Source organism: Tubulanus polymorphus, chromosome 1 (assembly GCF_964204645.1).
Source record: "Tubulanus polymorphus chromosome 1, tnTubPoly1.2, whole genome shotgun sequence".
NCBI lineage: Eukaryota > Metazoa > Nemertea > Palaeonemertea > Tubulaniformes > Tubulanidae > Tubulanus > Tubulanus polymorphus.
The window spans coordinates 16,591,860-16,606,345 of NC_134025.1; the positions used below are offsets into that span (position 1 = coordinate 16,591,860).

Below are 14,486 nucleotides of genomic sequence, written 5' to 3' on the forward strand. Positions count from 1 at the left end.
TAATGCCGGTTTGCTACAAATATGAAAATATATATATAAGTAATCAATTCAATTTATGCAAAGAAAACTAACCCACAGCAAATCTAAAAATTCGTTACTTACAATTACTGTAGCTCCTCGAGCAAGTTTCTACGAAAATGACCAATGCTCAACTGTGAGATATTCAATATATACTGTATATATAATGTACTAGACTTAGTAACAACAAAGCATGGAGAGGTTCAATGAAGGGTTACAAATCCTACAGTACTAAAGCTAAACTCGACTACAATGAAATTCTATAGCAGCAAACCGGACTTCAATTTACAACACAGCACCTCCTAAACATCCGTATCAGACGGTGTTTGAAAATATAACGATATCATATTACAAAGATTACATGATTACTTCAAATACATATTATTGTCGTATCAAATATAAGTAATTATCTCGCACATACAAATACGAATTTAAGCAAGATAATTATGCAATACTCTCTTCCAATACGCAAAGCTTAACTACTGGTCGAACATAACCTGACGAAGAGGTTTTTACTTTTACCGAACGAATTCGTCCATCATTAGGACTAGGATAAACTTCAATAATACGACCCAATGGCCATTGACCACGAGGAATGTCTTTGTCTTTGATTAACACTAAGTCACCTAATTTGACATTTTCTGTATTTTCTAGCCACTTGCTTCTCATGGTTAAGGGTGGCAAATACTCTTTCAGCCAGCGACGCCAAAAGTGGTCTGCCAGAACCTGGGACTGACGCCATCTTTTTCTACTGTTGATTTCACGCTCATGAAATACTCCAAGGGCCACGACAGAACTAGCACCCCCGTGTAAAAAGTGGTTTGGTGTAATGGGTGTAAAATCTGCAGGATCCACGCTATTATAAGTTAAAGGTCGACTATTAACAGATGCTTCCACCTCTATAAGCGTTGTTCGCAGCACGTTTTCAGGAAATGATTGTCCTTTAAGGACTGATTTGATAGCCGCCTTTACCGTTCGAACCAATCTCTCCCAAACCCCACCAAAATGGGGGGCACAGGGACTATTAAAGGTCCATTTAATACCCTTTTCATGACAAAAATTAGAAATACGAGATTGATTTAATTGTGTTAAACATTCTCTTAACTCTCTCTCAGCTCCAACAAAGTTGGAACCATTGTCACTATAAATATGACTCGGCTGACCACGTCGCCCAATGAAATTCCTCAGAATTAGTAAAAATGTGTCAGTTTCCATTGAGTCAGCTACTTCCAAATGTACTGCACGAGTTACTAAACACGTGAATAAGCAAACCCATACTTTGATTGTAGAACGCCCTCTTTTGATGAATAAAGGGCCAAAATAGTCTACCCCACTAAATTGAAAGGGTCTGCAATGGCTAGTAATTCTATGTGCGGGTAAATCCGACATAAAAGGAACTCTAGACTTAGCTAATCGACGACGACAACCGAAGCACCGCGAAATCGCACGCTTTGCGACAGATCTAGCTTTAATTGGCCAGTACTTTTGACGAACTAATGAAATCAAGTGCTCTGGACCAGCATGGAAATGAATAAGGTGTTCTTTTCGTACAAGAAGCTCCGTGATATGATGAGAGAAAGGGAGAAGCAACTGATGGCGCGCCTCTACGGAAACATTTGGAGCATTGTGAATCCTTCCACCTACTCTGATACAGGAGCCATCAAAAACTGGATCAAGACAGCGCAAAGAACTATGATCCTTTAACTTCCCCTTTTTAAGGAAAGAGAACTCCTCTGGGAATGAGTCACGTTGGGCTTGAGAAACTAAGCATGTTTCCGCAAAATCAAAATCTTCCACTGTCAAAGTTTTTGCTTTTACAGCTGTATATCCCAAACGTGGAACGTGTGAGGCAAAATTCCTGATAGCCCTTAAAATCCAAGCTGTTCTGCGTAACAAAGGGTACCAACGAGAATAATCCTCCGGCTGTACAAGACCCGTTAAGTCAATGACTGGCTCAGCCTGAGGAAATGCTAAGACTTTATTCACTAGCTTAGTTTTCTTGAGATTTTCATCTATATCTGAAATGATACCTAGATCAGGCTGAGACGGCCATTGCTTTTCAGGAACACGGAGAAATTCTCGACCTGCAAACCAACGATGCGAAAAAGTCAGATCAGAAGCTAAAAGCCCCCTTGAGCAATCGTCAGCAGGATTCGACTCGGATGCAATATACATCCACTGATTAACCGATGATATTTCACGAATTTCCCCCACTCTATTGGCTACAAAAATCTTGAATCTTTTTTTTTCATTACGAATATATCGTAAAACAGTTTGTGAGTCAGTCCAATAAGAGACTTCATTGTCACAAATTTCTGACAGTTCTCGCTTCAAAACCTCACCCAAACGAACCGACATAACTGCACCTTGCAGCTCCAATTTCGGCATGGTTAAAGGATGTTTTGTAGGAGCTAAGTGAGTTTTTGAAGCGAGAAAGGTAGTTTGAAATGAACTATCAATCAAATAACGCAAATATGCTACACTACCAAATGCCCTCTCGGACGCGTCACTAAACAAATGCAACTGTACATTACTAACAGAAGGAGAAAACAACTCATGGTGACGAGGAATTTTCAGCTCATGCAACAACTTCAACTCATTTTGCCATTCATCCCAGGTTACCAATAAGTCCCCAGAAATATCTTCATCCCATTCGAACCCAGACCGCCATATATCTTGAATCAAGCACTTGGCCCTAAGTATGAATGGTGATAGGAAACCTAATGGATCAAAAATGGATGAGACAGCGCTTATGATACCTCGTTTAGTAAGTTTAACATCTTTGATAACAGGTTTAAATACAAAGGAATCATTCTGAGCGTTCCATTTCACACCTAAAGTCCGTTCTACTGATAAGTCACCTAAGTCTAGGTCTAACGAAGGGTTAGCAAGTTCTTCAGGGTGAATTTGGGATAGGACCCATTTACTTGATGACATCCACTTTGTGAGATGGAAACCTCCTTTAGCAAGAATATCTTTTACCTCATAAGCTAATTGCAACGCTTTGCTATCACCAGGAACTGACTTGAGAAAATCATCCACATAGAAATTTCGCAAGACAGAATTTACAGCGATGCTACTAAAACAATCAATGTTATCACGAGCTGATCTTTTTAGAGCGTAATTCGCACAACAAGGCGAGTCTCGAGCACCGAAAATGTGCACCAACATCTTAAAAACCTCCGGAGAACCATATGAGCCATCTGGCCGCCAAAGGAATCTCAATGATTCAGATTCGCTTTCAGAGGTTCTCACTTGATGAAACATCGCTTGTATGTCCGCAACAAGCGCTGTTTCAAATAAACGAAATCTTTGTAAGACACCAAACAAACTATTTAACAGATCAGGGCCTGTCATTAGTAAGTTGTTTAACGAAGAACCCCTGAACTGCGAAGCTGCATCAAACACTACCCGAAATTTACGCGGCTTGTTCGGGTTCAAAACGCAATGGTGAGGAAGATACCAAGTTCTAGGTGTCGAAATAATTTCTTCCTCAGGAGTCAACTTTCGAGCATACCCAGCGGAAATATAGCCATTAAGTGTATCACAATAGCCATTTTTAATTACAGAATCTTTACACAGGCGGTTTGTTAGCAAGTCAAATCTTCTCTTAGCTAATGGAAAGTTATTTGGTAAAACACTATTTTCATCTCTCCATAGCATACCTACTTGATAATGATCACCCACAAGTTGGGTTGTTTCTTCAAGAATTTTAAGAGCTCTTTGATCTTCAACCGATCCAATCTTATCAGGGTAAGTTACACCAAAGGATTCTGTTGACCAAAAGTTCTCAATTTGTCGTGAGAGTGAATTTTCATCAACAAGAGAGCATTCATAAACAATTGAATGGACGTGAACATCGCACAAGTCATTTGACATGTTCCCAAACAAACACCACCCTAATCTAGTCCGAATAGCTAAGGGCTGATTTGATGTCCCTTCCCTTACCTCTAATTGTATATGTGCTCTAGGTACATTTGCACCCAAAAGTACTTTAACCTGACGTGGGAATGTATCAGGAAATCGCAGACCCTCTAAATGTTTCAACTTATGAGGAGAAAATTCATTATATTTCTGAAGTGGACAACTGATATTACCAGATGTAGTCCATGCTTGGGACACATGAATGATTTCTGACAAAGGATCATTGCTTCGAACGGTAAAGGAAACACGGCGAGATAACTGTGCATCGCTTGAGTGAAGTGTGTTGATAGTCAATACTTGTTTTTTACCAGACAACCCTAAATCAATAGCCAGATCTTCACGGATTAATGTCACGTCACTCCCAGAATCCAGCAGACCATACGTCAATATACGTCTTCCGTTAGCACCCTGAACCACAATCGGCAAAACCTGAAAATACACGTCAGAACAATTACTATCGAGACCAAGAACTATATTGCGTTCTATTGCGCTAGGTGCTACACCTTGACTACTACTGGCTTGCGATTCACTATTACAAGTGTCTAGATTCTGAGTTTGATTCTTTTGTTCAATATCATTAATTTTGATTTTACGTTTAACATGAAGCAGTGTATGATGTCTCTTGCCACACCCTGGTTCTTTACAGCAAGAAAGAGATTTGCAAGTCGCAATGAAATGACCAGGTGACAAACAATTAATACACAAACGTAATCTCTTGACTAGAGCAAATCTTTCATCTACCGATTTATCAATGAAATCTCCACAATTACTCACAGAATGACTACCTGAACAAATAACACATTCAAATATTTTCCCACCTGACACGCAACTGCTAGACATCTGTTTCGTGGAATTATTCACATTGATTTTCCGTGATCCTAAAGCATTACTAGAAAAATTATTACGTTTCAATTTCAACCTATTTTGTTGTAATGAAAATGGACCGAAGTCAGCGTCAACACAATCTTTGAGCCAACTTTCTAGATCAAACAATGTAGGATCTCGTTGTCGAGATATACGTCTAACGAATTCGTTCCATTTTGAACGCTTGTCAATCGGGATACGTTTTACAACTTTCTGTAATAAATCACTACTGCCAATTTCAGAAAGATAATTCATTTGTTTTAGAGTAATTAAGCAATCTCTCACACTAATGTAAAAGGAACGTAATGATATTGAATCATATGAATTTGTGGGTGGACCGTTCGTAATGGGGTACCCGCAGTGCTACTGTGGCAATCGAGGATTCCACGTATGGCAGGCGAGGATCCACCAGGTGTCGCTAGTAGATAGTTGGTCGTCCACGTTCGATTTCGTCTACATTTCAATTAAACCTAAATTAACTTTTCTCTTAAATGAATGAATCATTTTTGGAAACTTTACCGATATCCGATTAGAAGAATGAAAGTATTGTATATTGGTAGGTGCTGTGATAGTATATGGATTGAGGAGTTCAAAAATCCAGTTCAAATGTCATTGAAAATGAACTAATTTTGACAACGAACGACCTACTGCTTGTCGCGCCATCTGGTGGTATAGCTGGTTTCGCGGGTACCCCATTGATTCAATATAAGCCCTAGCTACGTGTACTCTGTGTCCAAACACAAACTTTAGCTCCTTAAGGGAGCGTGCATAATTACAACCACTAAACCCAAGACCTTGAATGAGCTCTCTGGCCTCACCTTTCACATGCGACTGCAGAAGGTCTTGACGTCTGGAATCTTTGATCCCGGGACGATTATGTACTTGCACATAAAACTGCTCAATGAACCTTGGCCATACAAGTGGTGAACCGTCGAACATCGGGAGACCAACTTTCGGTAAATCTCGATCAATCTCCATCTTGATAACGGCTTCTTCCAGGGAGGTTGATGATTCCACATTTACTATAGTTTCGACTCCTTCGACCAAATCATCGATCCACGCATCAATGGTCCTAAGCGACGAGTTGTTTACAGCATTCGTCACGACATTCTCTGAAAGATCCTCTGCAACTGGATGCGACACGGAAGATGTAGACGACGCTTGGAAAACGGGTGCATTCGGATCAAGAGACGAGTCTCTTTTAGCAAAATTGTCTAACCTTTCTAAAGCAACCATAGCTTTATCGAAATAACACTCCATCCAACGCCCAGCGGTTTCGATTTCTTCTTCATTCTCGAGTACAGACATGAACTTGTCGTGAGCAGTCTGCAGATTTTGCAAACATCCAGTGATACGTTGCTTTGCCGGTTCAACAGCCGCCGATATGCGAACTGAATCCGCAGCATCAATAGCACGAGTAAGCCAACCAGCGAGACTTGTACGAGTGGCTTTCAACGACTTACTTTTACTAGTATTTGAATCTTCGTTAGCGGTCATGATGAGCTTTCGAGTAATTCAAACTATAATGTTCTAAATCGACGAAACGAATCCTCGAAAATCTATTGAACACGAAAGCACAGCTACATTTCAAACTCAGCGTGTTTATTTTAGCAACTAACGATGCTGCACTATGCCATATAATGCCGGTTTGCTACAAATATGAAAATATATATATAAGTAATCAATTCAATTTATGCAAAGAAAACTAACCCACAGCAAATCTAAAAATTCGTTACTTACAATTACTGTAGCTCCTCGAGCAAGTTTCTACGAAAATGACCAATGCTCAACTGTGAGATATTCAATATATACTGTATATATAATGTACTAGACTTAGTAACAACAAAGCATGGAGAGGTTCAATAAAGGGTTACAAATCCTACAGTACTAAAGCTAAACTCGACTACAATAAAATTCTATAGCAGCAAACCGGACTTCAATTTACAACACCAAATAGAGAACTGAAGCTAAAACTGATTTTGAGAAAGATTTCTTCAAGTTAATGAACAATGCATTCTATGGTAAGACTTGTGAAAATATTAGAAATAGAAATGATATTGAGTTAGTTAGTAATGGCAAAAGGATAAGGCATTTACAAACATACCCTTAATATATAGGTAAATGGATAAGTTATTAATGTATGAATTCTATTATAATGTATTACAACCTCATTTTGGAGAAAAACATATAGAAATCTTATATTTTGATACCGATTCTTACATATTGAAGATAAAAACTAATAACATAACAGATGATTTAAAAACATTAAAACATCATTTTGATCTTAGTAACTATCCTAAAGATCATGAATTGTTTAGCAATGATAATAAAAAAGTTCCTGGTAAATTCAAAGATTAATTAGGTGGTGAAGAAATGATTGAATTCATAGGTATTAGATCTAAAATGTATTCATAAAAAACTAAAGAACATGAAGCTAAAAAGTTAAAAGGAATAACCAAAAGTGTAGTAGAAAAGAATATTCATTTCAAAGATTACATCAATTGTATATTCAATGAAGAAGTTAGAAAACATAAGATGAGATGTTTAAGATCTGAAGATCATGAAATGTTTATTGAAGAAATTGAAAAGATTAGTCTAAACCCATTTGATGATAAAAGATATATTTTAGATGATGGAATTCATACAGTTGCTTATGGTTGTAATTTAGATGAATACTTAAAATTTAAAAGAGAAGAAACAAAAGAAAATGAGATAATGAAAAGAATTCTAACGTGTTAATCAAATTTTAATAAAAATATGTATTATAAATGGAGAGAAAACAAGCACACCGTGAGAACAACAAATTATTTCTAGATAGAATAACAGATACTTCAAATGTCAAATCAGTAGATTATAAATTTAAGAAGTTAAAAGAATTAATAATCCATAAGAAATATCTAATTACAAATATTGATACAGTTACTAACAAATATGGAGATAAATTAGTTATACACTTAGAATATGAAGGATTAAAAGGAAATAAATATAAATTCAGAACATATTTAGCAGATAGATTTCATAGATTATCAAGTGAAGATTTAGAAGAATTATGTTCTGGTGATTTCTATTTCATATACAAAGGTAAGAATGAAAAAGGGCATCATGAAATAGATTTCGAATAAGAAAATATGTAAAATAAAGGGTAGAATTAAAAGAATATAGAATATTTGTTGATTCTAGAAGACTTACAAATTATAAATCTCATAATTTACTAGTTCAATTAGATAGGGAATATAAAAGTTGTGTTGATTTAAAATTAGTAAATATAAGTTTATGTAACTCATTTTACAATATATCGAATAAAACTGTTGAACATAGAGCCTTTTTAATTTTTAATAAAAATAAAAATGAATGGGCCTATATATCTTTAAAACCGGGGTTATATAATTTAGATACATTGGCACAAGAAATTAATAGAAAAGCCTGGCACAAGTCAGGTAATAATTCCGGGTTTTATATTAGATTTTTAAAAAGTGAGAGTTCTAACAAAATAAAGATAAGGTTGTCTGATATTGAAAAACATGCATTTATGGTAAAAAAAAACCTATAGCTAAACTGTTAGGAATTCCTCCAGATAAATCTTTTACAAATATTGATGCTACACCACACTTAATACCTTTTACACACTTTTATATTTATTGCAATTTAAATAAGATAACTTAATATTTTGAAGATAGTAATTTTTTTGATAAATAAATGAGTGATAATAAGTGGATAATAACTGGATTATATAATGGAGCATTACTATCAGTTGGAACTGTTGGTTATTCAACGGTATTAAAAAAAGTATTTAAAATGGGAAGTGTTAATGTTGATAGATTTGATATAAATGATATTTTAAAATTAACATTAGCAGTTACTTTATCTAATTTAACTATTGATTATTTGGAAAAACAAAAATATATTCCTCCCATATAAATACATAATTATTTTACTAAATAAATGGCTTCTGCAGTTAAAACTTTTATAGGATCGGCAATTGTTAACGCTTTAGCATTTACTGGTGGTGGTTATTTATTTAAGCATATTGATAAAAATGGTTCATTAACACAACAAAAAAGACATAACTTAGCATAAGAGAAATACAATAAAGCAGCAGAAGAATATAGAGAAAAGAGGCAAAACTATATGGATTATATTAACAAGGAATTATATGATCAGAAGATTTCACATAGAGATTTTCAATCAGTTGATGATGCAATGAGTTTATATAACGCGGTAACCAATAAAGAAAAATTACATCTATACAAACCTAAATTATCAGATTATTATACCCCGAGTAAAGAACAACAGGAATATGAAATAAAATGGATTTAAGGTGGAACAGTTATTGTTATATTTGTAGTATATAGATTTACTAATTAGTAATTTTTTTTGCTAAATAAATGGATGATAATATTGATATTATTCCTCATGATATAAATAAAACTAAATTAAAAATATATTTAGAAAAACAAATATTAGAATTTGAAAATGATTTAAAAGTTAAAAAGAAAAAATATTAAAAAAGTGAAATTATATATTATTTGATTATAAGTGGTTCGGTTACAATTAGTTCTGTAATAACATTTCTAGCAATATTCAGTCCATTAACACCTTTAGCTATATCAATTGGTGTGTTAGGATTAAGTTCAAGTGTTTTAACTGGTATAAGTTCAAAATTAAATATAAAAAGTAATAACGAAAAAATTAAAACTAATATAAAAGAGATTAATAAATTGAAAAATACACTAGATTATATAATAAGTTTAAATGGTCATATAACAGTTGAAGAACAAGATAAATTATTAAAAGAATTAGTTAATTATTAATTTTTTAATTATATAAATGGGGTTTCCAAAAGCTTTCCAATATAATAAATTAATTAAATATAATATTCCTGCAATAGATTTTAAAAAAAAATATTACAGATAAAAATGTAGTTTTAAATTCATTAACTAATTTAAAAATTTATGTTACTGAATCACAGTTTTTTATTTCTAAAATGGAAAATATATTTAATACATATGAAGTTACTTTTACTCGAGATGAATATCATATATATAAAGTAAAATCTAATATGAAATATTGGCAGAATCAATTGAATTTTGCTGTTTATTGTGCAACAACAGGATGCGGAATAAGTTGGAATGATCATTTAAATAACTTAGATAAAAATTTGAAGTATTCTGATTTAAAATTGATTCACACAATATTTAGATTTCACACATATTTTCAAATCAGAATAATATTAAATGAATTAGAATGTCCTTTACCCGGATCTAAATATTTTAAAGAATTGGACAATAATATTAATCTATCTAAGTTTTATAAAATATGTAATGAATTTAACATAAATATTAATTCCGATTTTAGAGCGCATGGTAAATTGCAAGATGTTGGTGAAGAGTATGAAATAAAAAAAATTGATTATATGCATAGAATTGGAGCTTATCATAATTATAAAATTGATAATAATAATGGTTGGGTTAATTTCATTTTAGAAAATGGCGAAGGTTTTACAAAATCAGGTATACAAAGAATAAATCAATCTATTAGAACTTATTTGATATGTATTTTAGGCGCTCAAGTTGAAACAAGATCCCCAATAGTTGGAAATGATAACACTTCATTTGATTCGCAGAAACAATTCAAAGTATTATTTGAAGATTCCATTCATAATGATAAAAAATAGATCGATTCCAGAAAACAGTAAGATATCAAAATTATTTAGATGAATCACATATTAGATTAAATTATTGTATAGGCCCTAATCTATTAATTATTTCTAATGATTTAGTATTAAAGATGGGAAATATAATTGGTTATTATAATCTAATTAAAACTGCAAGAATAAATAATTCATTTGGATTAAATGATATAAATAAAAAGATTATTACTGCTCCAAAATTAATGGAAGGTGAAAAAAATAAAAAACATATTCAATCAACAGAAACTAAAACTAATAATATTAAATTAAATAATGATTCTAAAATAAAAGATTACAATACATCAGAAGATATAAAAACTGATATTATTCAACATGACATAATTAAACTAAATGATGATTATAAATCCCATGAAAATACTAAATTAGCTTTAACTTGTATAGGAATTGTAATCGGAGGAATATTATATTTTAAATTTTAATTTTTTTATTATGTAAATGGTAGAAGGTGTAGGAGATTTCGAAATGGAAGGCACGGGAAATAATAATGAAGGATATATTGATGATGATTAAAATGATGAAGAAACTAATATTGATAATGATGATGAATCAGCATATAATTCTAATTCAACAAATAGTGGTTCTAAAGCCCCATCAACAGTATATTTGATAGAAACAATAAATCGAGAATAAGTACTGAAAATTTAAATCCAGATTTAGAAAGACAAGATTTAGAATATATAAAACAAATGCATAAATTAAAACATATATTTAAAGATTCTGGATATAATATAAATGATAGAGGTGTTAGACTTTTAGTACAAGATTTAAAATATTTAGATGGTGAATATTATTATAATTTGAAAGATGATTATTATATTAATATCACTTATAAAAATCAAGATAAAATATTAGCGGGATCAACTTTGGAAAAATTAGAATCAGATAGAATTAAAAGAATAAGTAATAGTAATGAAATAGAAAATGTAACAAAAGAAAAATAAATCAAAATAAAAGAGTATTTAAACAAAAAATTAATGACTTACTTAAAACAATCAATAATAATTTAGAACCAGAAATGGAAGAGGATGGAGATCGATTAGATAAATTAAGATCTTCAACACCCGAAACATCGAGAAGAGATATTCAACAAATTGATAATGATTCAAGCCAATTACAATTAGGAAAACATTTAGATAACTGACTGGATACAATGAATTCATTTGAAGAAGAGATGAATAGTGTTTTAGATATGCCCGGTGCTGAAACTGGAATAAATCGAATACAATCTTTACTAGAAAAAGGATTATTTGATTTAACTGATGATGAATTAGAAGCATTTCCTGAACAAACACGTAGAGAAATTAAAGGTATGCAAGAATCAGCTGATAAAATTGCGCATGATAAAAGTAAAAGAGATATTGAAATTAGATTTTTAGAAAAAGAATTAACTGATAAAAATAAAGAAATAGAACAATTAAAGTCTGATCTTGATCGTCAAGTAATTTATGAAATGGAATATAGGCAAAAAGAATTACGTTTAGAAAAAGAAAAAGATGATTTAAAATATAACAGAATTACAAAAAGAAGAAATTAAATTATTATTAAAATCATATGATTATAATATTAATAGATTAAAAGTTATTTTTAAAAATTTGTTGATAAAACCAAATTCTGAAATATCATTAAAAGATAGAATAAAATTATTATTTAAATTAGAAGGAATAACAATTCTTTCAATTCTAACAGGTGTAACTATGTTATTTACAACAATTGGTTTAGCAATATCAAATGCTTTAAAATCTACTCCTGCTCCCAATAAACCGGATAAACCCCCGAATGATAATAATTCTATACAAGATAAAGTTAAATATGGTTTAAAAAAATTAGCAAAATATTTATGGGAACTATCTAAAAAATCTGCTGCAGCATTACGAGGAATTATTGCATCAATTGTTGGTTTCATATTGAAATCTGCAGGAAACATTATTAACTTTGCTGCTGAACATATTATTTTATTTTTAATTACAGTTGTAAGTGCTATTATTTTTGGGTTAGTAAACATGATAAAAAATAAATAATTAATTTTTTTGTTAAATAAATGAGTGGGAGTTACATCAATCCTTCTAAGAATCATAGAATATCTAATGCTATTAAAGCAGAAAGATCACATCATATAATTACTCATAACCCTTCTAATAATAATCCCGATGAAACTTTATATGTTAGAATTCCTCGATTAACACAAAATACTTTTTATGTTCCAAATAGTATTTATTTATCAGCCGATATAAAAGTAATCGGTAATAATAATAATTATGTTGTTGATAATGTTGGAAGATATTTGATTAAAAAATTAACAATAAAGATTGGTCCGGAAACAGTTTTCTCATTAGATAATTATAATTTATTTATGCATTATAAAGATTTAAGAAAATAGAAATAATATGATATTTCAAGGAATCCAATCAGAAAACCATAATAAATTAAGATCAGAAGTTAATAGCGCAATATTAACTAATGCTATAGATAAATTGATAAAAAGTACATATGGAAGCGAATATAAAATTCCATTAGACTTTGAATTGATAAATAATAATGCACCTTTATATAAATACGCAATTCAAGAAGACGTTATATTCGAAATAACATTTGCTCCTGTTAATGAAATTGTAATATCTAGCGTTAATAAAGATATGGGTTATAAATTATCGAATATATGTTTAGAATATGATACAGTAACTGATGAAAATATTTCAAGTATAATTCAATTTCAATACAATCAAGGATTTTCATTATTATATGATTATATTGATAAATTTAAAACCGTATCAATGCAAATGATGAAATTATTAATGAGAATATTAACTTCCCAAGAAGATCTATTAAAGGTATATTAATATTTTTTACAATTGCAACATATTCTAATGGCGCAATGAATGTTGATAATTATTATAATCCTGAAATAACAAAAGTAGAAATAACTATCGAAGGAATAGCAAATAAAATATTTTGTCAAGGAATGAGAATGATTGATCAATGGCCAGAAATTAGAAAACATTTTATGAATGAAAAAGTAAAATCATCTGAAAATTGTAATATTAATCAAATTGATTATTATGCCGGTAATAAATATGCATTATGGTTAGATTTTAGAACAACTGAGGATAATTCATTACATGGTTCTGGAAAAAAACTACAGAACATTTAAGATGGAATACAATTATTCATGACAAAGAATATAGGAATCAAAAATTTTAAAATGCACATTTATATTATATCTGACGCGCAATTAAATATTGTAAATTCTGAATTAAATAGTGTTATGTATTAGAATTTTAACTTTAATAAAAATTTATATAATAAATGGAAGGAGGTAAAATATATAAACATATTCCATACATTGATACACATGAAAATAATGATGGTTTATATTATGTAATACCTTGTAATATAGTTTTGATATTTGATCCTATTTTCAAAATTTATAAAACTAAACTAATAGAAATCGATAATAATAAAAGTGGTGTTGTTGATAATTTAAGTAATGTAATTGATAATAATGTAATACCTTCTACATCTAATAATGTAATACCTTCTACATCTAATAATGTAATACCTTCTACATCTAATAATGTAATACCTTCTACATCTAATAATGTAATACCTTCTACATCTAATAATGTAATACCTTCTACATCTAATAATGAAATAATATTAAATATTAGTGAAAATAGAAATTATTGTGATTATTGTAAAGGCGAATTTTCAAACGCTCCATCAAATTGGAATAAACATATGAATACAAAGGTACATATAACTAATGTAATAGAACGTGTTGGTTTAAGAGAATTTATATAGAACACCCATTTAGATATGTTACAAAGTTTGTTTCAAATAAAAAAGTAAATGGTAAAGAATTATATGAAGATTTATTATTAGGTGTTGCTAATAAAGATGAATTAGATTTAACCGATGCTAATAAAATATTAGGATCAAACACTAAGAAAGATGATAATGAAAATATAGTTAC

General features: G+C 31.0%; 1 protein-coding gene across 1 annotated transcript; it reads right to left on the bottom strand.

The window, feature by feature from the left end:
- Window positions 1-462: 462 nt before the first annotated feature.
- On the bottom strand, window positions 463-6,303 carry LOC141905664 (uncharacterized). Its single transcript, XM_074794669.1, has 2 exons — window positions 5,552-6,303; window positions 463-5,092 (listed from the first exon to the last, which is right to left on the bottom strand). Exons 1-2 carry the CDS (start codon window positions 6,301-6,303, stop codon window positions 463-465), a joined length of 5,382 nt encoding a protein of 1,793 aa, XP_074650770.1.
- Between the last annotated feature and the right edge of the window lie 8,183 nt (window positions 6,304-14,486).

Bases quoted from the DNA above. Each gene is read 5' to 3' on its own strand.
- LOC141905664 (XM_074794669.1), bottom strand. From the start codon at position 6,303: ATGACCGCTAACGAAGATTCAAATACTAGTAAAAGTAAGTCGTTGAAA. The intron at 5,093-5,551 runs GTTTGTGTTTGG...CTTTTACATTAG, and splicing joins CGCTCCCTTAAGGAGCTAAA to TGTGAGAGATTGCTTAATTA.